Here is a 21,446-nt window from a genome sequence, read left to right as displayed (position 1 = left end):
GCCAGCAATGAAAGTTTGCTCCAAACCTTCCGCTTTCTGGACAAGAACGTACTCCAGATATACTACCACTAGGGATACCTTTTTTTTTCCACGTTCACCACCGCTTCAGAGGTGGAACGGAGAAGAAATTCCCAGACTGTCTAGAACTGTCCACAGCTAGCACTTTCAATTTTGAATTTCTGAATTTTTGGAAAATCTGGATTTTGCTCAGCAATGTGTTTTTCATGTACAACTTCCGTCCTTATTTAGCACAAGTGGAAAGTTCTCTCTGTGAACCTTCCCTCCAGATCTAACTAAGGCTGATTCTCGGCAACTAGGAAGCTAGAGCTCCAGGATCCGTGCAGCCCCTGAAGCTTGAGAGCGAAAGACACTTCTTGGTTTGGCTGGGGTGTCACGGAAGAGAAGACAGATGGACTTTGCAGGAGCAGTTGATCTTTCAAGGACCAAATGAGACTTAATTTAAATCTCAACCACGGAATTAAGATAAAGTGAAGATTGTTAGCTTCCTCTGGAAACCAGCCGAGCCCCAAGAGAAACGCACGCGGCCAACGTACCCTTCATCCACCGTTGCTTTAATGATTTCAAAAGAAATTCTCGCTTTTACAAATAATGGTGTTCAACCTACAGAAGAGACTATGGATTTAGCTCACACCGCAGGGTGGGAAAAAGAGGCCCCCAATACGGACTTCCGGGAATCGTAAGTTGGCCCGCCTCTCGCATTCGGCTACTTCCTGAGGCCCTGAAACTGAGACTTGGATTCTTGACACGTGGCAGAGACACCACATTCTACCTCTCGCCTCATCCCCCCACCTCTTACTTGGCCCCACTTACTTTCAAAGCGAAAACAAATGTTCAGCTGTATGAATCTGCTCCTGAACCAAGTCTGAGATCCCTGGAACCCCCGGCCTGGGGGCGGCGAGCGGAGCCCCGGGGCTTCCCTGTCCTCCGCGCGGCAGCCTGCGGGGACCTTCAGCGGAAACGGGTCACATTTAGCCCCGTCCGTTCCCTTGTGGTCAGCGACTGGGGCCTGGCCGAATCCGGGGACGGCCACCGCGCCATCTAAAAAGTTTATCTGAAGATTCGCATCGTGCTTCTGAAAAAATCTTGCCAGAGCAAGTGAAAACGAAATGGTTAGAAAACACACGTGACGTAAAAAGTTCTTAATATAATTGCTCAAAACTCCTATAAAAATAGCTTTTCCTCCGTTGAAAGCAGTGGAATAAAAAGGTAGGTACATATCCCACCTTTTTAAAGCAATTGCCTTTCGGAAGCACCACCTACCACCTGGCTCCGCAGGGTCACCCCTCCCCCTGGGGAAGGCCCGGAGCCCGAGGGCCGCCGACGCGCGTTTTCCCCTCCCGGCCTCCAGCCACCTTGGGCAGGTCCCGGCCGCGCGCCGCCGCCGGCCTGACGTCGCGTCCCCGGGGTGACTTCCGGCAGCCTGCCTTGGCCGCCCCGCTGCTTCCGCCCGGAAGGAAAGCGGGGGTGGGAGGGCGGCCGGCTGGGCCGAGGGCCCGTCCCGCGCAGGCGCGTCCCGTTTGCTCGCTGCGTCCTCGCTTGCTCGCCTAGGAGGCGGCCCCGGGGACGCGGGCCTCGGGCAGCAAGGGCCTCAGGGCCGGCCCGGCTTGTCGCCGGGGCCGAGCAGAAGCCTGGCGCCCTGCTTGTCCATGCTGGAGTTGACGGCGTCGGCCTCCTTCTCCTGCTCGGGGACGCAGGTGCAGCCCACGGGCACGGTGACGTACTCCTCGGTGTACACCCAGCGGCCGCCCGCGCAGGCCGAGGTCCGCCGCAGGATGACGGTGGGCATGTACACCGGGGCGCTGCGGAAACGTAGGTCCTCCTCCCCGAAGAGCCCGGTCAGGCAGCCCCTGCACAGGCAGTAGGCCTCGGGCAGGTACTTGGGGTACCTGGCAGGGTCGTAGGAAATTCTGCAGGGAAGAGGGCGCGGGCTCAGTTCGTGCCCTGGGGCAACGGAACACACGACGCGCGGAGAGAGGACAGCCTCCAAAAGATTTCGGCCTCGGACCGGTAAGCCCGGGGACCACTGGTTACTGGGGCAGGAAGAAAGGTGGGGCCGGCAGTTAATTTGGCAGGCGGTTAGCGTCCACGCGAGACCCCGATCTAACAGGTCAACCGTGTGAGTCCGCCGGATGTCAGGCGGTGAAGACAGGGTTTATAGCTACTCTCAGGCCGTTCCTTGACAACGCTCTCAGAGTCGGCGCTAACATACATAGAAAAGGAAAATGTATATATTCATGCTAATGCCTGTACAGGTGACCGGTACACCCACCAGAACCTGAAACAGCCTCTGTGCCTCTGGCCACAACTTCCAGCCCTGAGCTTTAGAGCAGTGGTCCCCTAAGGCCCCAGATCTGCCTCCCCTCCGGCCACCGGGCTCTGCAGCCCCAGGTAGCCTGCCCACACTGGTCTCCTGGAAGGGGCCATCTCTGCAAGGAGCAGACACTGGCCACCCGGGCTCTGACAGAGCCATGGGCCTTTGCTCGAGACACCTGTCCAGAAGGTCACAAGGTAGGCCCTGTGTCCATCTGTCTGTCAGGGTCTGTGTGCCCTCCTCTGTTAAGGGGCCAAAGCCGCACTGGGGAGGGCAGCCTGGCCAGCCCGGAACATTGGGGAAATGAATGCCGGTTTAAATGTGATCATTTCCATCCTCCGCCAAGGCTCCCTACTTTCTGGTCAGACGCCAAGAACCAATGTCAACACCCACAAAACAGCCTGCTGCCACAATGCCAGAGGAGTCTAGGGCTTGGCGGAGTCAGATGGCTCCCTGGGAGGAAAAAAAAAAAAAAAAGCACCTTCAGACAGAACTCTACCCCTCTCCCCCCATCATCCCCTTCAGTGAGCCAAGAGGCCATCTGGTCACTAGTGGGGACCCAGGGCCCCTCCCTAATGTCCCCTCACACAGGGGATTGCTATGACCCCAAATTCTCACTTCCATTAATCTCCCCATTGAAAACATGTACAGTCCTCTTATGAATGTTTCTTCCTCTTCTGGAACCGAGTCGTAGGGACCCTAAACTCTCAGAGTCAGAAGCCATGACTTCTAACCTCTCAAGCCACACGTTCGTAGCCCTACCACATGCCGAGCCCAGGAGGCCCCCCAGTGTGCCGTGCCAAAGGGGCCCATGATCTAAGCTTTAAAAATGAGGTGTACCCAAAGGTTTTTACAGACAAGAACTCGAGGTGTATATGGTTTCTCATCCGGGTTTTGTTAACACGTGCTCTGAGAGCGGAGTGTGGCTGCACAGGGAGGGACAGTGGCCCGAGCTGGCCCTCACCCTGCAGAGTTTGCACAGCTGTACGTCCTTCAGATGGAAACCCCTCTGGACTGGTTCTCTCATAGGTCCTCGCTGCTAATGACTAAAATTCATCCACAAAGTGAAGAAATTTCCGGTTAAGAAGTATGTTTGGACCATCCAATTAAAGAACGGGCAGTAGGGGGCTTAGGAGAAGTGGGGGCGGGTGAGCGAGTAGTGGGATGTCCAAGAACAGAGCTGAGGGTTTCTTTCGGAAAGGAGCTAAAAGGTGGGCAGACGGGCAGTGCTGGCTGTGAGTGGGGGCGTGGGGGGGGGGGGGTGGAAGCCTGAATGGACTTGAAGCATGGCAGTGCTGGGATCGTTAGACCGATTGGCCAAGAGGCTTCTCCATCGAGAAGCTCGTGTCGGTGAGGCAAGTGTCAACTCTCGGTCAGTGGCTGGATGAGGGTGGGTGGCTCCAGATGTGTCAGGAAAGGACATGGGTTTCTTTTTCTGTTTGGATCCAACATCTTTGGACGTTAGTGGACTGAAGCGTGATTGGGTGGGGAAGAGTCTAGAAGCGGTTATCTTCACGCAGCAGCAAGTTTACTCGCCACCAGCTACGTGCCATTTACACAGTCCGAAGGAACTCGGGGACCCGTGCATCCCAGAGCGCAGAGCGGTGGGTGAGCTGGACGGCACCTGCTGCACGTGGACAGAAAGGAGGCCAGGGCGCCCAGGAACCGGCAGGGTGCCACGGAGCAGGAGGGTGACCGTTACACCAGAGGACCCAGGCCCACCTGCCACTGGAGCCTGCTGAAGCCAAGAGGGACATCTACAGGCACGCGGCCACTGTTTGAATGTGGAGGATGGGGTCAGAGGAGAAGTCAGCAGTGACTCCAAGGCTCCCCTTTGGGGTGCCCAGAAGAATGGGAGCAGCATCACGGGGAGCAAGGGGGCCTCAGACACAGGTGTCCCTGCTGGGGGCTTAGCGCTCGGTCACAGACCCCTTCCGCTTCCCTCTCGAACTACCCGGGCAGAGTCAGGGTGAGAGCTGATAAATCTGTTACACGCAAACAGGAGCAGGGCAGGGTGGGGCCGTCTGCACAATCAAGTGATCTCCGAGGCCCCGACACTGAAACTACACCGATCTTGTCTATTCATCCTTCCCTCCAACATGAACACAAAGATAGTAGCTGAAAAAGACTTTTTGAGCTTCTTATCGCTACTCTTTCCTGAGTTCTGCCATCAGGAGCTTTTGGAACATGGTGAGCTCTCCCCTCGCGAGGACTGATGAAGCTGTCCACCGTAACGTTCCAGCTTTTTCAGCCTCCTCTGTGAAGTCTCATTCCCACCCCTCACTGGGGTACGCGGGTGAGCTATGGGGGTCCGTGTCCGGAAGAGTCCAAGCCCTTTGCTTTGCCTTCAGAGGCCTGCACCACGCGGTCCCCACACCTCTCCAGCCTTCGTGTCTCGTCCCTGGCGCGTCCCAGCCTCCGGTCATCCCCAAGCAGAGTGCCCCCTGCAGGTGCCGCAGCTAAGCGTTTGCTCGATGCCCTCGCCCCCAAACCAGTGTCGACTCAAAGAAATCTTACCATATCAGGGTCCAATTCAAATCATTAAAAGTTTTCCAATTCCCTTAGTCAGTTAACCTCTTTATGCCCCACATCCTCCTAACACTGGGTGCCCGTGAGATAGAGCTACACTTTCTCTACGCCTTCCCCTGGGAGGGAGGAGCTGGGGCCGTATTTCTACTCATCCTTGTGGCCTACCATGAGAATAAGAGTTCGGTGGCCGGTGAGCTGGTGACATTGGGTCTGGACCACACAGCTTCCTGTCCTTCATACCCTGAAGTCCATATGAGACCGTAACTTAAAATTCAAAGGAAAAGGAATTTGTACCGTCTCCAGTCACCTTCAGCATTCAGTCAACACCTGAGTGCCAGTGACGTTTCGGACAGTGAGGATGTAGGTGAAACACATATCTACTGTATGTCCGGGGAGACAAATGCACACACACTTAGAGGGTGTATCCAGCCATGGCAGCGGGGGAGGCTTCCCAGCAAAGGTGGTTCCTGGGTGGATTCGTCCAGATGAAGAGGGGAGAAAGGGTAGTTAGGGCACAGGGCAGAGCCTACAGTGGAGGGACTAAGTCGGTGTTAGGAACCACGGCCTAGACGGGGAACTACAAGATGGGCTGGAGCCATCTGTGGAGCCTGGGTCATTAAGAGGCCTCCAATTCACGGCCAAATTTGGATTGGACCCTGAAGGCAATGGGGAGGATGTTAAAAAGGTAAGTGATCCAATCAGATGGGATTTCAGACAGATCTTTCAGACTACAGGGTAGGAGATGGTCTGGATTCCTTGAGAGAGACACTGGCTGAAGGTGGAGATTTTTAAATTATTAGCATATAGTTAATGGTGGTTAAGTAAGATCATTCAGGGGAGTGTATGGAGAGACAAAATGAAAGATAGGGAAAACCAAATTTTTTTTAGTTGTATAATTTTTTTTTTCAGTTTTTCAAAATTTTTTTACATTTATTTTTTTTAATTTATATCCAAGTTAGTGTATAGTGCAACAATGATTTCAGGAATAGACTCCTTAAGGCCCCTTACCCATTTAGCCCATCCCCACTCTCACAACCCTCTGTTTGTTCTCCATATTTAAGAGTCTCTTATGTTTTGTCCCCCTCCCTGTTTTTACATTATTTTTGCTTCCCTTCCCTGTGTTGATCTGTTCTGTGTCTTAAAGTCCTCATATGAGTGAAGTCATATGATATGTGTCTTTCTCTGACTAATTTCACTTAGCATAATACCCTCTAGTTCCATCCACATAGTTGCAAATGGCAAGATTTCATTCTTTTTGATTGCCAAGTAGGGGAAAGCCAACTTTTAAGGGAGAAGATGTCTCATTGTCGAGATTGCCAGAATCAGGAGTGGCATTCCCCGAGCCAAGGAAGGCAGATGCTTTAGAGGGGCTGGTCAAAAACTGGAGTTGATTGGGCTGGTTTACTGGAAATACAGGGACAGAGGAACACGTTAAATGGCACCGTGAGGATATGACCAACAACATACAGAATGTGGGAAACTCAGCACATGTTTGTTCCGAGAGGGAAAGGGAGGAACCCAAAAGAGCATTGAGTAGAGTGACCTAAGCCCCGGGCATGGGGTGTCGCTGACCTGCTTTACGCCTGCTGTCTTGGTGCAGTCGTGAGTCGAGCAGCCTTCTACTTGCAGTGTCTCCTTTTGGATGAAATATTATGGCTGCTTAAAAAACTTATCCAACCCAAACTGAGGGACATTCAACAAAACAACTGACCACACTCTTCAATGTCACAAGAGACAAAGACCTGAGGGACTGTTGCAGGCTGAAGGCCACTAAAGGGTCCGGACCACCAGAGACAACGTGTGAGCCTGGGTTAGATCCTGGAGCAGAAAGGGGGTATTGGTGGGCTGCCCTGAATAAGGTCTCCAGATTATAGTACTGTTATCAATGCATGTTTCCTGCTCTTGATAATTCTGCTGAGTTATGATGCTGACGTTTGGGGAATCTGGGTAAAGGGTACATGGGAATTCTTTGTACTGATTTCACAAATGTTTTTTGTTAGTTTGAAACTATTTCAAAACACAGACTTAAATAATATAACAGAAAAAATACAGAGAAAAAATTTTTAAGTTTAAAAATACTTATAACTGAGGAATTTTGACCTGACTGAATATTAGAAGATATCAGGGAAGTATTAACTTCCAGTGTGTTAATGGTACTGTGTGGTTTTATTTAACAGAGTCCTTATCTTTTTGAGATACACATGAAATACATGATTGTTCACACACACACACACACACACACACACACACACACACACACACACACAAATAGTGCTAAATGCTTGTGAAGTTACACAGTGCCCTGGGAATTTGCCAAATGGAAGGTCTGTAGTGATTATTAATTCGGCAGAATTTTTAAGCTCCCAAGTGGGCACTGGGAGAGGGTATGGCCCCTCCATGAATGCTCAAGCCAGCCCCCCAAAGCAACACAAAGCCCACAGACCACCCTGAACGTGCGGGTGGCTCAAGGCTACTGCGCCAGGGAAGTCCGAGGTGGCTTTAGAGAACAAGGAGGGCTGAGTTGGACGAGGGAGGGGGAGGAAGTGCTGAGCAACCCACCCCCAGGGCAGGAAAGCAGGAGACCAGGTGGGTGGGAATCTGCGAGCAGGTCAGGTCGCTGCAGCTGGAGTGCATGCCTAAGTGTGCAGGGGGTGAAGATTTAATAAGAAATGTGACGGGTACAGGAGCCTTGAAGATCAGAGCAAAAAGTCTGATTTTACTTTCCAGACCACCAGAAGCCACACAAGGATCCGAAGCACGTAGAGACATGATCAGTGGATGTTTAGAGAGATCATTCTGATAGTGGCATAGACCCAAGTCCAGGACAAAATCAAGGCTGGGGCAGCCTCTTCAGACTCAGTTTCCTCCTCTGGAATGCTCGTGTGACCTGGGGGCATCAAACATCCCTTTCGATTCCAAACAACTGGGATTTGTCTTTCTCTGCACCATAGCGCGCACGTACCAACCCATGTACCAACCCATGTACCGTCTGTTAATGACGGGAGAACTGACATTCACCTGATGGCTGTGATGGTCAGACGGCTCATCTGACAAAATATCTACCCCACCCCTACCGGGCAAGTCCCCCCAGACTGAAATTTCCACTGTCACAGTAACACCTCTGCGCTAAGGCATTGTGACAGAGACATCTGCCTGCCCCCGCCTCTGCCTGGTAAGTGGGACACAAAACATAGTAAGAAGGCGTAAGCACTGATGGTTTTCAAATCGTGGTTTTATGACCAGGAGGTTTCTCTTAAAGTAGAAATTAGCTACCAAAGGAGGGGATACGATGCATATCGCACCCCTGACACCCAGTATTGTAGGTATCGACGCCAGCAAGCACCGTGGAAGACAAAAAGCTCAAGACAGACACATTGTGAAGGACACTGGTTGGGGGAGGGAAAAGAGGTCAGGAGAAAAGGTCTGGAAGCCTCAGATGGCCAGGGGACAGACACGAAGCCAAAACCTGTCACCCCAACCTCCTGCCTCGAGACTCTGAGGAAATTACCAGCTTGGAGTGCTTCCTGGTTAAGGAAAGCCGCCACAAAAACAAGACAGAAGAAACTCCAACAGGGATCCTCTTCTCTTACCAAACATGGAAATGCAATCCAGCAAGAACCACGCACGGCTGTCTTGCCTCCTCGTAAGCAATAATTCTTTTGTCTTCACATTTTCTGCATGCTGCTCCGTGGAAGCTTGGCACGGGAACATACTTGAAACAAATCAAGTTTTCCCCTCTGACGGATCCAAAAGTGTCCCTGGGGCCACGTGTGAAGCTTGGCTTGAGCGAATGACAGCTGGCCCAGCTTAATCCAAGAACAAAGGACAAGTCCTCCAGGGATGATTAGAGGTGATTGAAACTGAGCTTGGAGAGGAATGTAGTGGCAGAGGAGACAGAAAAGAGCACTGCCCCTGGGACCCTGAACTCGGTAGGAAACAATTCGAAGCGGTTCCGCGAGGACTGCCACCGGGAGAACAATGAGTACATTCCAGCAGACAGAACCACAGCCACGCGCTGCGCTCTATCTGATGCCCAAGTATAGCCGTGGGATTTACTGGCACAAACCGGCCGGCACGGCTCACCTTCCCGCTTTGCGAAACATAGACTTATTTTGATCTCAAAACAGCAGAGGCTCAGTATGATTGCTTCACAGCCATTCCAAGACCCCAAACCCAGGTACAAAGTGGGAGAAAATGCCTTCTCCAGTTCAGACTGGAGACCCACAAGGGCTGAAAAGGTGTAAGTGCAAACGAAATTGCCTCAGGGGTCATGGTTTGCCAGATCGTAAGGTCAATGAGTTCAGCTCAATAGACTTTTTTAAGGGCGGGATGGAGTCAATAGAGACTTGAACCTAAAATTTCAGCCCAATTTAGTTACGGACGAGTGACATTAGGCAAGTCATGGCCCCTGCCTTGTTCTTTGTGGTCGAGTGGATGGGTCTGATCCGGGCTACTTCCCCTAGCTTCTTGATGGCAGGACTATTAATGTGTTATTTTTTATCAGTGTCTTCTGCTTAGAAAGGACACCCGTAATCCATGGAGTTTCTGAGATAGCAGAGAATTCCCCAAATTAATCTGGAAAGTCAGTGCAGTTCTAAGCAAAATCCCAGTAGATTTTTCTTAGAACTTGACAAGCTGATCCTAAAATTCGTAGAAAGAGAAAAAGTCCAAGAATACTCTAGACAATTTTGAAGAAGAAGGAGGGGGACTCGCTCTACCAGATATCAAGACCTTCTGAAACCACGGTCATACAAAGACATCTGGCAGCCCTCAGGGAAAGCTGAGGATAAGCAACTTCCCTTCCTGAGAGCTAAGATTCCTCTGAAAAATACCCGTCTTTCTGCCGGGAGATGCGCAATAAAGAGAAGGCAGAAGCAAGAATTTCCAAACCGTGGTTTTCGGACCACCTGCATAAGAACCATGTGGGAGTCTGTTCAAAACACAGATTCTCACACTTGACCCTTGAGTCAGGAGCTCCACATGCCGAGAAGCTGCCCAAGTGACTCGTCTTGCTCACTTGAAGTGGGGACACCGACCGTCAGCAAAGTCAGCAACATCCCCGGGAGGTGGTTAGCCATACGTAGATTGACTGCGTTGATGGCAAACAACCGGATGATTGCCTTTTCCCAAATTTCATGATCCCACCAGTTGCAGGAGTCTAATGCAGAAGGTCACTGTTCACCCAACAAGCAGTTGGCATTGTAGAGGATGGTGTGCAGGTCTCACTTGCACTTCGCCGGAGACACACAAAAGAGCTTCCGGAACCAGTGATCACTGTTCCCCCACCCCAGAGATCTGCAATTCATGGCCCCGGCGTGGGGCCGGGGTGTTGGTAGTTTTTTAAAGCCCCCTAGATAATTCCAGAATGCAGCCCTGGCAGAGGCCATTATGTCTCCAGGTCTAAGAGAGATAATGAGTCACTGAGATGGGGTTTGTGTAACCTTCCAACCTTGCCGTTTCCCTTTGGAACCAGCCCCACAGCCGGGAGGGGGTGGTTATGAGACCATGGGGGAAAGAATGGTGCGTGACGAGGCCCGGAGCTGCTACGGGGGGGGGGGGGGGGGGGGGCTCTGTTCGCCCGCCAGGGAGTAGCCGGGGTCATGAGGACCACAAACAGATTCCCTCCACTGGAAAGCTGTGGCCAGCAGCCTGAGTTGCACCCCCGCCTCCATTCCCCGAGGCCTGAGAGGGCCAAGATCTTCAACGCATGCTGCCAAGGAACTCTGGAAAATGCTCTTCTGGCCCCTCCAGGGAAACATCAGTTGTGCATTTCTCCTGAAAGAGGACATGGAAAAAATGGGCCTGGGAGAGCAAAGTCTGACCTGGCACCTGATGCCGGCAGAGCCCCAGCGGGCTTCACCTGGCCCTCTTCGCCGGCCAAGGAGAGTTAGGGGTCAGCCCTGCCCCTGTGTGGGGACTGAGGTTAACTTCGCTGTGATCCTGAACTTGGCATCGGGGTCGGCCCTGAAGCCGAGCCAGCGAGGCAGGCTCCAGAACTGACCCGGCTCTCCTGCCAACCGGGCTGCTGGGAACCTGGAAGGGCTCCGCCTGTCCGTCTTCTCCCTTTATTCGAGGAGGAAACTGAGGCACCCACAGGGCGAGGGGCTTGTCCAAAGTCTTCTGCTCACCTAGCTCAGCCCCGCGCGCTGCCTGCCGGCACAGGCCAGCTGCAGCTGCGCGAGTCTGCTCTGCAGAGGGGAGAGGAGGGGGGTAGTCGGTAAACTAAATCTACAACCAGAAAATCCATTGACGCCACGTCAAATCTGCTCATCCGGGCGATCAGGGAAGCCTGGAGAGACAGTGATGGCTTGGAAAAGAATGTGGAAGACAATTTAAAGAAAAAGCTTTCCCAGAGGAAGGGGGAGAAAGGGAAATCAGAATGAGGGCCAGAACTGCTCAAAGGGTTTCATTCTTTTGTCACGGCAGATGCCACACATTCAGTGCAGCTGGGAAATATCTCTTCAAAGGAAAAACATAGCTCATGCCCACGGGGTGGCTTAACTATCTGCAGAATTTGGGTTCAAAGCCATCTTTGATGTGTCCGTCCTTGGGGCAGGCGAAGCTCCTGCGTGCAGAAGGGTGGCGCCCACCTTGATCTGAAACGAACCAGCTGTTGCCATTCATTGGTTACGAGGAATAATTTATATCAAAACACTAGCTTAGACTCTATTTAATTCTGGAAGAGTCCTCAAGTAGATCACTCTCTTTGACCTCATTAATTTGGTGAGCAGGGTACTGTCCTTCAAAATCTTCATGTGTCATTTCTGGAAGACAGACACCGTAAGGAATTTCACTTCGTGGTATGTGTGTTCCTTCCAGGACTTGGCTCAATGTTTCTGTTGGTATTAACGGTACAGACATTTTATTCAGGTGAGGAAATTTGGAAGAGGTGACGATGGGATGAAATATTATCATCATCCCTGGCTGCTCTCAGAATGCCAGAGCAAAGCCCGGGCAGTTGAAGAAAATAACTATCAAAGCAAAACCACGAGCGCATCTATTTTCAGAAAGAGAGACTTTAATCCCATGACAATGCTCCGTGACAATGCTCTTATTTTTACCCTGGGAAGCAGTGATAGGTGCAGTAGAGCCTGCAGTATTGAGTAGCTCGGAGAAAAAAAATCTACGCGGTGCTGAGGCGAATCAAAGGTCACTTATCCATAAAGAGCTTTTTGGGGGGCAAACACCAACATTTCTTCAACGAGGTGCTGCGGCTCCTTCTCTACAGCACGGGGCTTGCTGAGCAGGGCACCCCCTCCCCCCGCCGCCTTGCCCGCCGTGACTGGAGACCCCCCACCGGGCAGGAGGGGGGGCGCGGCTCTTGCTCTGTCCCCCCTCCTCCCCGGCCCTTCCCCGGCCCTTCCCGTCGTGCGCCGAGCGGCACCTGTGCGGACGCACCACGTACAGATACCCCTCGGAGGCAGACAGGCTTTTCTAGTTGGTTCTTAAGCCATTCGAATAACCGGAAGATTTGCAGCAAAAGTGAACTTGTTGAGGGGAAACGTTACGACCGAGTAACTGGGGGAACAGGATGCCCCCAGTTCCAAAGATCGCCCGGGACAGGCCTCCCCAAGAAGCCAGGTCCCGGGCGCGGGAGACGGCGGGTCGGCGCGGCGCCGCCCCCTGTCGGTCACGGTGGGCGCGGCGGCACCGCCGAGGTCCCGGGCCGTGGCCCCCCCCTCCCCCAGGGACCCTCTTAGTGCCGGGACACAGACGTGCGAGTGCCCCGGGGGAGAGGGGCATTTGAGAGAAAGATGACATCTTAAAAGGGGGCTGGGGGCAGCGGGGATGACTTCAACATCACACCCCCAACTTTTCTTTCTCTGGTTAACGTTCATTCCTTTCGCGCTTGTAAAAGCGACACGACGAGGGGAAAGTGGTGTGAAAGGCGGTGCCCGGTGCAGGCAGGGGGCCAGCGGCAGGGACTGCGCTCCGAGCACCGCCCGGGCTCGCCAGGATTTGGGGTGGACGCCAGCGCTTCTGCCGTGGCCGCCCCGGGAGACGGGACGGTTGGGGTCAGCTGGCCCGACGGCCTGCAGCGGGGGAGGCGAAAGTACGCTTCCCGTTCCAACCTTTCCCGACGAAAATCCTTCCCAAGTGCGCCATTGCTAAACATCCGACGATCGCCCGACCGGAACGTGAAGGTCGTCCCGGAAATGGGCATCGCCGGTCTGGCCCAGGGGACGGTGGTCACCTCGCCCGACCCACGCGTGAGCTGGAAGCTGTTGCTGCTGCCGTGCCCCTCTTCCTGAAAGTCACCTGCTGAAAGTTCTGGAACCAGGGAGTCGGGCCAACTCGGGTTCTGCACGGGCACGGGAAAATACCAGCCTAGCCCCTCTGGCGCGGGTGCGGGTGCCGTCGGACTCTCCTTCGGCTGTTCCCCCACCCCCACGGCCCCTGCCACCCGCGGGAAGGCTCTGCCCCCTGGGGGTCTCACCGCGTCTTCCAGCTCCAGAGTGGTGGCTGCCTGTGTCTTTCTTTTTCTTTCTTTCTTTTTTTTAAATATTTATTTATTTTTGAGAGAGAGAGAGAGAGACAGAGAGAGAGAGAGAGACAGAGCATGAACGGGGGAGGGGCAGAGAGAGAGAGAGGGAGACACAGAATCTGAAGCAGGCTCCGGGCTCCGAGCTGTCGACACAGAGCCCGACGCCGGGCTCGAACCCACAAACCGGGAGATCATGACCTGCAGCTTAACAGACTGAACCACCTAGGCGCCCCATGTGGGCTGTTTCTAAGTCACTCGCTCCCCCAACCCCCCCCCCCCCCCCCCCCCCCCCCCCGCAGTGTCCTGTTCTCTCTCTTCTTTCCTACTCCCCCTGTTTCTTCTTTCCGTTTCTTCCTTGCCCTTCCTCTGATCCTGGAGTTATTGTCAAATAAATTTAGGTGCAGTCTCTTAAATTCCCAGGAGGAAAAGAGTTATATAGAAAAGTAGTAAAGCTTAAAATTAAATTGTTGTGCATGACTCCTATCCTAGAGAAAAGCTATCTTTAGACCATGACCCCAAATTGAAAAATATAAACAACTTAAAAATTATTTCGAGTATCCGTGGGTGTTTATCTTTGAGGTTTCAATGTAAATGAGTGATGTGTACCTTAAACCTTAATAAACCTCAATGTTCTTCCAATATATTTCTTACTATGTCAATTTGGCTTTGAAAAAAGCTTAATGAGCAATTACATGGATTTTATTTTTGGCATTTTGTTTCTAAAGCTTAAGAGAAACAAACATGATGCCACAAAGTAAATGAGAAAATATTTTTATATTCTGGAAGTTGAATGCTGCTTTTCTTACTAGCATACTGATGGGAAGCATGGGCTCAATGGAATCAGAGGTCCGGGTTAGGCCCTGGCTCTACCATTCAATGCCTGTCCCCTGGGCCGATTTCATGCCCTGTCCAGGCCTGGGTCCTCAGACGTAGCACAGCCCGGCTGTGGGGGCACCAGGGGTCCATCGGATCTTCGGGGCCTCCTCTGGAAGCCCTACGGCCTGTCAGGGCAGTTCTTTCCAGACCAGTGCTCTCCCCACATCGAAGGCCGTTGTTACCTGCTGAATTTTGTTTCTTCACTATCTGCTTTTTCCTCACAGTTGGAGAATTTCCCTTTCTTCTCTCAATTGAAAAATTAAGATGTTTTTGAAATAAAAAATACATGCACATGGCAGAAAATTCGAAGGTAACAAAGGAGTGAAAAGTAAGAGTCCTTCCTACTCTCTGTCCCCAGTTTCCAGGCTCCCCCCGCAAAAGGCACCATGATGACCAGGCTCCAAAGGGGCCCCCGTGTGTGTGTGTGTGTGTGTGTGTGTGTGTGTGTGTGTGTACATTTTCAAGTACCACTTTATATGTGCATATGTTATGTAACAGCTTGTCTTCTAGCACACAAACGCAGGCAGCCTGCCGCCCTCACTACACTGCACGTTGCCATATCCGCCTGTGTGCAGTGATGGGCTGCTCGCCTCAGGCGGGTGTGCAGCCACCCCGTTCCTCTCTCTGGCTGTTTTTACGGCATTTTGTCCAACTAGTTGCCTTTTGGGGGATGTTGGGATGGAACTCCTGGGTCGAATTTGAAATGTGGATAGCTAATACCCGCTTGTCCCGATTCATATCCTCGGCGGTGTGAGAATGCCTTCCCCCGCCTTGCCGAGAGAGCCTGACGGGCACCCCCAAAAGAAATAAAGTTTTCGCAGCATTGTTTTAATATGTATTTCACTTACGGTGCCTGAAATTGGGCATCTCGGTGTTCCACACGACTGCCATTCGATCCTCCTTCCCCAGGAAGCAGCCACAGCTTCTGTTCCTTGTTTCAGCACACATTTTTGTCACTGGTTTACAGGAACTTTTTAGGAAAGGAGCCCTTTGGGACGTGGGTTACGCCTCCCAGTTTGCCTCTGTATCTCTCTAACTTTATTTTACTTTTTGTTTGCCAAGAAGAAATGGCATATAATTGTGTAACTGAATTTATCGGTCTTGTCTTTTACGGCTTTGGGGGTCTGTGAGCTACTCTCTAACGCTCCACTCCAAGGCTGTAAATATAACTGACCATGTTTTTTACGTGTTTGTGGTTGTACTTTTACATTTAAATATTTGAATCATTCGGAATTTATTTGTACACGGAAGTGAGATAGAACCGTGTTTTTTCCAGCTGGTCACTCAGTTGTCCCAACACCATTTGTGGGATGATCCATCCCCGCTACAAGTGAAAAGCCACCTTATAATCCAGATTTCTCTTTTAAATTCTACCGTATCCACCCAAGTGGTCCTTTCTGTGCCTTTCAATATTTCTGACCGACGGTCCGTTTCCCCGTCCATCCTCCTCAAGAGTTCTGTTTCTAGCCTTAAATGCCACTTCCAATCCCAAGCTCACGGCTGCACGGGGAGCGCACTCTTCCCCCAGGTTACACCGGCACCGCGACACCACGAGGAAGCCGATCCTATCCTTCCACACGCCTTCTACACGCAAGAGCTTTGGAGCTTCCCGTGCACTGCTTCTCCCAGGCTTCCCAGGGACTCAGGAGGCAGCGGGAAGTGGTCGGAGGCCAGGAGGGCAGAGCCGGCTCCCGGCGGGAGAAGGCCGGGCTGCGTCAGCACCCAGCAACGTGCAGTCCTGACCAGTGCCCATCCCTCGAAGACGGTCCTTCCTTCCGAGGGGGAGAGCCTCCGTTTGCTCCCCGGGGGAGCAACTGCGTCGCCGTCGCTAACAGTAAGACAAGTAACGCAGATGATGCCACCAGCCACCTGACGCAGACGTAACCCCCCCGCTCCCCGGCTCCGCACAGCACAAAGGCTCCACGGGCAGACCCGGGCAGCCTAGGCCAGGACCGCTCCATGCCGTGTGTTGCTCTTGTCCGTGACCTCCCTTAGCCATTCCCTCCTCCCTGCGGCTCCTGGGTCTTTCCTAGGGGACACGGGTGTCAGTCCCCAGGAAAGGTAGTAAGGACGACTCAATTTAACGTACTCTGCAGAATTCTAGGGCTGACAGCGCCTGACCCGTGCTCCAGCCCCGATCTCTCCTTTGGCCTGCCACCTGCGGGCCACGTGGTCATTCAAGCATCTGCTCCGCTCGGGCACATAAAACTCAACGGGCCTAGTGCTGAGTTTACTTCCTTCCAAAAAATGGTCCTCATTCACTTTTTCCATTTTGCTTAAATACCATCAACAGTCCAAGCCAGCAATGCGGGGCGTGCCCAACAAGAGGTCTTGAAAAATCACTGCTGTGTGTTACGCTTCTGCCTTTCGGCCCGCAGCCTAGTCTGGGAGGCATCTATTTGCCAGGAGAGATTAGAATTCATTGTAGAAAAATGCAGAGGTAGCACTTCTGTCTGGAAAAGCCAAGCTGTTGTTTTGAGAGATCTTCCAAGTTTCTTTAATGCTATTTAGCATATCAAAGGTATAACATGAGGTTGGAGGAAGAAGGATGATATAAAAGTCCACCCTTTTGGGCTGCGGGAATGGCGGGAAGAAAGAGGGAAAGCAAGGGAATGAAGCCACCATAATGAATGGTTCAACATGTGTGTCCTGAGGGCGTCAGGTGAATGAAGAGATGATGAAGGCAGGAGGTGGGGTTCTGGGCCCACCGTCCATGGTGGGAGGGAGCTCAGCCACAAGGGAACTCGGTTCTTTGCCCAGTAGCCAGGAGAAGGTAGGCCCACTGACCAGCAGGTGGAGGCTTGGAGAGGCCTAGCTTGGTTTCAGACAAAATCATTACATTTTCTCTGCACATCTTTTTTTTTTTTTTTTTTTTTTTTTTTTTTTAAGGTTTCTTATTTATTTTTGAGAGAGAGTGTGAGCAGGGGAGGGCAGAGTGAGAGGGGGACAAAGGACCTGAAGTGGGCCAGACAGCAGAGAGCCCGATGTGGGGCTTGAACTCACCAACCATGAGATCATGACTCGAGCCAAAGTCCGACATTCAACCGACTGAGCCACCCAGGCACCCCTCATCTATCTATCTATCTATCTATCTATCTATCTTTATTTATTTATTTAGAGAGGGGGGTTGGGGCAGAGAAAGAGAGAGAGGGAGAGAGGGGATTCCAAGCAGTCTCTACTCTGTCGGCATGGAGCCTGATGGGGGCTCCATCCCATGAACCCCGAGACCGTGACCTGAGCCGAAATCAAGAGCCGGATGCTTAACCGGTGGGGCCACCCAGGCGCCTCTCTCTGCACATCTTAAGAGCTGTGTGGACTAGAGCCTGGAGGCATTACACTAGTTCTACCCTTTCCTTCCCCCTCACTCCCACGTATGATCAGCATCCATCAAATCCTGCCACTTTCACTTCTGTAAGTAATACCTTTCAAATGGATCCCAGTCTCCTTTTCTCCGCTGCCACCGCCTGAGTTCAAACCCTAACTGCCTTTTGCCAGAAGTACTGCGCTGCTGCGTTAGTCCGGCGTCTCCCCCTCCCATCCCTCCCTCATCAGGGAGGGCTTCCCAAAACACAAAGCGGTCACACGACCTCCCGATCGAAACACACCCTACGGGATGCATTTCGGCCTGGCGCCCTTGCTCCTAGGGCCGAACCTAGCTCCCGCTCCCTCTGCAGCCACTGCCGGCCACGCACAAGCACACCCGCCCTCGCGCTTCTTCAGGCTCTTCCCCCTTCCCATCAGCCACTGCTTCCGTCGGGACCACCCTTGTCCTCGCGCTTTCACTGAGGCCTCTTCCACGTGTGGCAGTGTCCCGCTGGCTGTGAGCCCCTCGACGGCGACGACAGTCCGCCGAAACAGCGGGGAAGAGGACAGTCGTAAGTGCGCGCTGGACGCACTCCGGCCTCACTACTCCCTGCTCGGGCCCCAGGGCACCGCGGCCTGCCTCGCGCGCTGCGCCTTTCTTCCGACACGACCCCTCTACCGGGCCAATCTCGGGATCACGGCCACTCCCCGGCACCCATGTCCAACGCCACTTCGATCGCCCGCACCACTCGACACTGTCCCACTCTGCGGCTTTCACGTCAAGTCACGTGCTGCCTTGCACGACGGTCTCGTTCCCAATTATCCCCACTCCTCCCTTAGACTACACTCTCAGAGGATGGGCCCCTGACGGTTCGACGCTCAGCAGCGCCCGGACCGCCAGGGCACTCCAGAGTTGTCTGTGGCCCGCCACGCCAGGTCTTCCACGCAAGCGCCTGCCGTACAGAGCGCTGGAAAACTTAATGAAGAACCACCTGGCTTGGTCCTCCGCGTGGCCCATCGACCTACACACCCGGCCAAGAACAGGTACTCCAGAAACATCGGTTCCACACCCTATAGCGAAACGGTAAAGAGCGGGAAGCAGGTTTCCTCCCAGGGAGGCGACAGGGCTTCTGTGGGCACGAACCGCTCCCCACCCAGGTTCTGCACCTGCTCCGCCCCCCCGCCCCCCCCCCGCCCTTCGTCGCCCCGTCCGCCCCGCCCCGGACCCACCTAGCGCCCTCCGCCCCACCCGCCGCCTCCCGCCGGCCCCGCCCCGCCCCACCTGCCCGCCTCCCGCGCGCCCCGCTCGCCCCGCCCCTCTCGCCACCCCGCTCGCTTTGCCCTCGCCCCGCCCGCCCCGCCCCGCGCGGCCCCACCTGCCCGGCCCCGCCCCGCCCGGGCCCCGCCGCTCACCTGTAGGCCCACGGCGACACGCTGCGCAGGTTGGTGGGCGGCCGGAAGCGCCGGTCGCCGGGCCTGCCCCCTGCCGGGCAGCTCGCGTTGCGCGCCTGCTCGCGCGGCCCCAGCTGCAGCGTGTGGTGGAAGGCGCCCAGCACGCCGGCCGCCAGCCGCCCGTACAGCTGCTCCAGGAGCTCCTCGGGCCGCTCGGCGCAGCCCCGCGGCCGCGCCGGGCGTCTGCTCGCCCTCAGGGCGCCCGCCGCCCGGCCCGGCGCCAGCGCCAGCAGAACGCCGACCGCCAGCATCCAGACCTGCGAGACAGGCCGCCGCTCAGCGCCCGCGCCCCGCCGCGGTCTGGGAGCCGGTGGGCGCCCCCGCCCCCCGCCCCTCCGCCCCCCACCCCTCCCGCCCCCCGCCCCCCGCCCCCGTCGCGCCGCGGCCCGTGCGGCCCGCCCGGAGGATGGGTGCCGACCAGACGGGCCCCCGAGCGCCGCCCCCGCCCGCCCGCCGCCCCAGGGGGCCCCGGGGCCCCGCCCAGCGCCGGCCCGCGCGCCCCGGGCCGCCGCCGCCGCCGCCGCCCCGGGCCGGGGGCCGCGCGGGGGGCGGCTGCGGGGTGCGCGTGTGCGTGTGCCTGCCGGGCTGCTGCGCGCTGGGCTGCGAGTGCCTCTGACGGCCGCCCGCGCCGCTTACCCCCGCGCGCGCCATCCCCCCGCGGCGGCGACGACCTCGACGCTCCGCTCGCCGCGCCCGGCCGGCCCGCGACGCCGCCGCCCGCCGCCCTCAGACTCACGCCCCCACACCCTCGTCATCCGCCCGCCTCCCTCCCGCGGGGGCCGCGCGGCCGAGGAGGGGCCGCTCCCCCCCCCCCCCCCGCCCGAACCGGACTCGGCGGCGGGAAGTCCCCCTCGGGCGTCTCCTCCCCCGCGTCGGCAGGCGCGCGGGGACGGGCGGGCGGCACGAGGTCGAAGGACCGGGGACCGCGGCGGGGACTGGCGCGCGCTCGCCCCCGCCGGACTGCGCGAGCCCGGGACCCCCCGCCCCCGGCCCCGGCCCCGGCCGTCTGGAGGACGGCGGCGCCGACTCGCACCGGGCGACTGTCGCGGCTCCCGAGGCCCGGGACGTGTGCTGCGCGGCGGCCGGGGAGGAGGGGCCGGGGTGGCCGGCCCGGCCGAAGGAGGCCCGCAAGGAAGGACCCGGCCTGCAAGCCCCCGCGGCTCGAAAGTGGGTTAGGGGAGAAAGGTTGCGGCGCAGGGCGAAAGGATTCTTCTCGCAGTGAAAGCTCTCCGAGGACAGAACGGACCGTCTGGAAAAGGAATGAGCCAAAACCTAGAAGGATTCTCCTCTTGAGACGACTTCCTCTTCCGAGACTCCGTAGTTCTAAGAAATAACTATGCTAGCGATCAAAAAATCTCCTTTTCACAGGGTGGGAGGCCGTACTGCCTTTCCCGTCGACACTCATGAAACGAACCTTCTGTGCCTCTTCCAGCAACTCTAAAATCAAAGCACTAAATCTGTAACCCAACTTGTATGTTTACATGTGTGAGTGGGCATCCCCCGGTCTGTTACGCTGCTGCCGAATTCCTCCTCCGCGATCCCTGTACGTGCAAGTGGTCTTGTAAAATAAGCCTAATATTCTGTGAGTAAATGAAAACAAAAGTATTTAAATGCGGGCACTAGATACCCCAAGAACACAAGAAAACCTGCTCATTTGTTCATTCTACAAAAGGATGCTTTTTAGGTGGCAGGCTAATGGGTCAATGGCCGTTTTACAGAAGTCCTTCGCAAATGAAAACAGTGTAGAAAAGAGGTAGTTGATGGCTCCCTGAAGGGTTTGAAGCTCTGGTATTTGACTACCCTGGTTGTCTACGGGATAATTTGTCCACTTGATTAAACTACGTTTCAGTTATGCTGTGTAGAAAAACAACCCTTTCACATGCCTTGAACATTGTGTAACTGAAGAGTTTCGGAATTACTGCTAAGAATCCCACTGAAATCTCCATTTTAAGCAATTTAAGCCGTTTACAGCCCTTGGTGAGTAAACATTTGAGGTTATAAAACACTTTTTTTTCTGACTGGCAGACAAAGTGTTCGTGTTCTCTGTTACCTCTTCTGGTAAAATGGGAATAAAGATCTGTACTCAAATGCTGCTTATTTTGTATTTGATAAAAAATGTGGGAGTCCTGTAGGAGAGAGAGAGAGAGACCATCATCACAATAGTTTCCTGGAAACGCTCACTGTGTCTCATTACGACATCCTTTCATGTGTGAGGTGACACAACTTAATTGTGCCAGACTGTTAATTCTGTGTATTGTTCAATAAAATGCCTTCTATTCTTTGATAACAGTCAACCTCTCTTCTCCTCCCTTGACTACTTCGGAATGAGAAAATATTTACTTCCCAACTGCTTCACCTGAAAACACTCACCTGCTCGATAGAACATAAAATCCATCTTTGTGAGACTAGACAGAGTTGAGAGAATCGAGCCACAGGTGCGAAGTGTTTCGTCCGGTATTTCGTCGTCGC

At 54.5% G+C, this 21,446-nt stretch overlaps 1 protein-coding gene across 2 annotated transcripts; it reads right to left on the bottom strand.

Moving 5' to 3' along the window:
• Window positions 1-554: 554 nt before the first annotated feature.
• On the bottom strand, window positions 555-20,146 carry IL17D (interleukin 17D). 2 transcript variants are annotated; one of them, XR_006198677.1, is made up of 4 exons: window positions 20,011-20,062; window positions 18,939-19,234; window positions 1,374-1,928; window positions 555-1,103 (listed from the first exon to the last, which is right to left on the bottom strand). XR_006198677.1 is itself a non-coding variant. In XM_042924895.1 (3 exons), the coding sequence occupies exons 2-3, from the start codon at window positions 19,226-19,228 to the stop codon at window positions 1,610-1,612; spliced, it is 609 nt and encodes a 202-aa protein (XP_042780829.1). In that variant the 5' UTR covers window positions 19,229-19,234; window positions 20,011-20,146; the 3' UTR covers window positions 555-1,609. The 2 variants fall into 2 exon arrangements, 1 of the variants encoding a protein (XP_042780829.1); XM_042924895.1 differs by having other exon boundaries at window positions 555-1,928; window positions 20,011-20,146.
• Window positions 20,147-21,446: the final 1,300 nt, after the last annotated feature.

The sequence above is a fragment of the Panthera leo genome, chromosome A1 (assembly GCF_018350215.1).
Source record: "Panthera leo isolate Ple1 chromosome A1, P.leo_Ple1_pat1.1, whole genome shotgun sequence".
Classification (NCBI taxonomy): domain Eukaryota; kingdom Metazoa; phylum Chordata; class Mammalia; order Carnivora; family Felidae; genus Panthera; species Panthera leo.
Note: the sequence above shows the minus strand (reverse complement) of the source record. Positions and strands in the feature narration are given on the sequence as shown.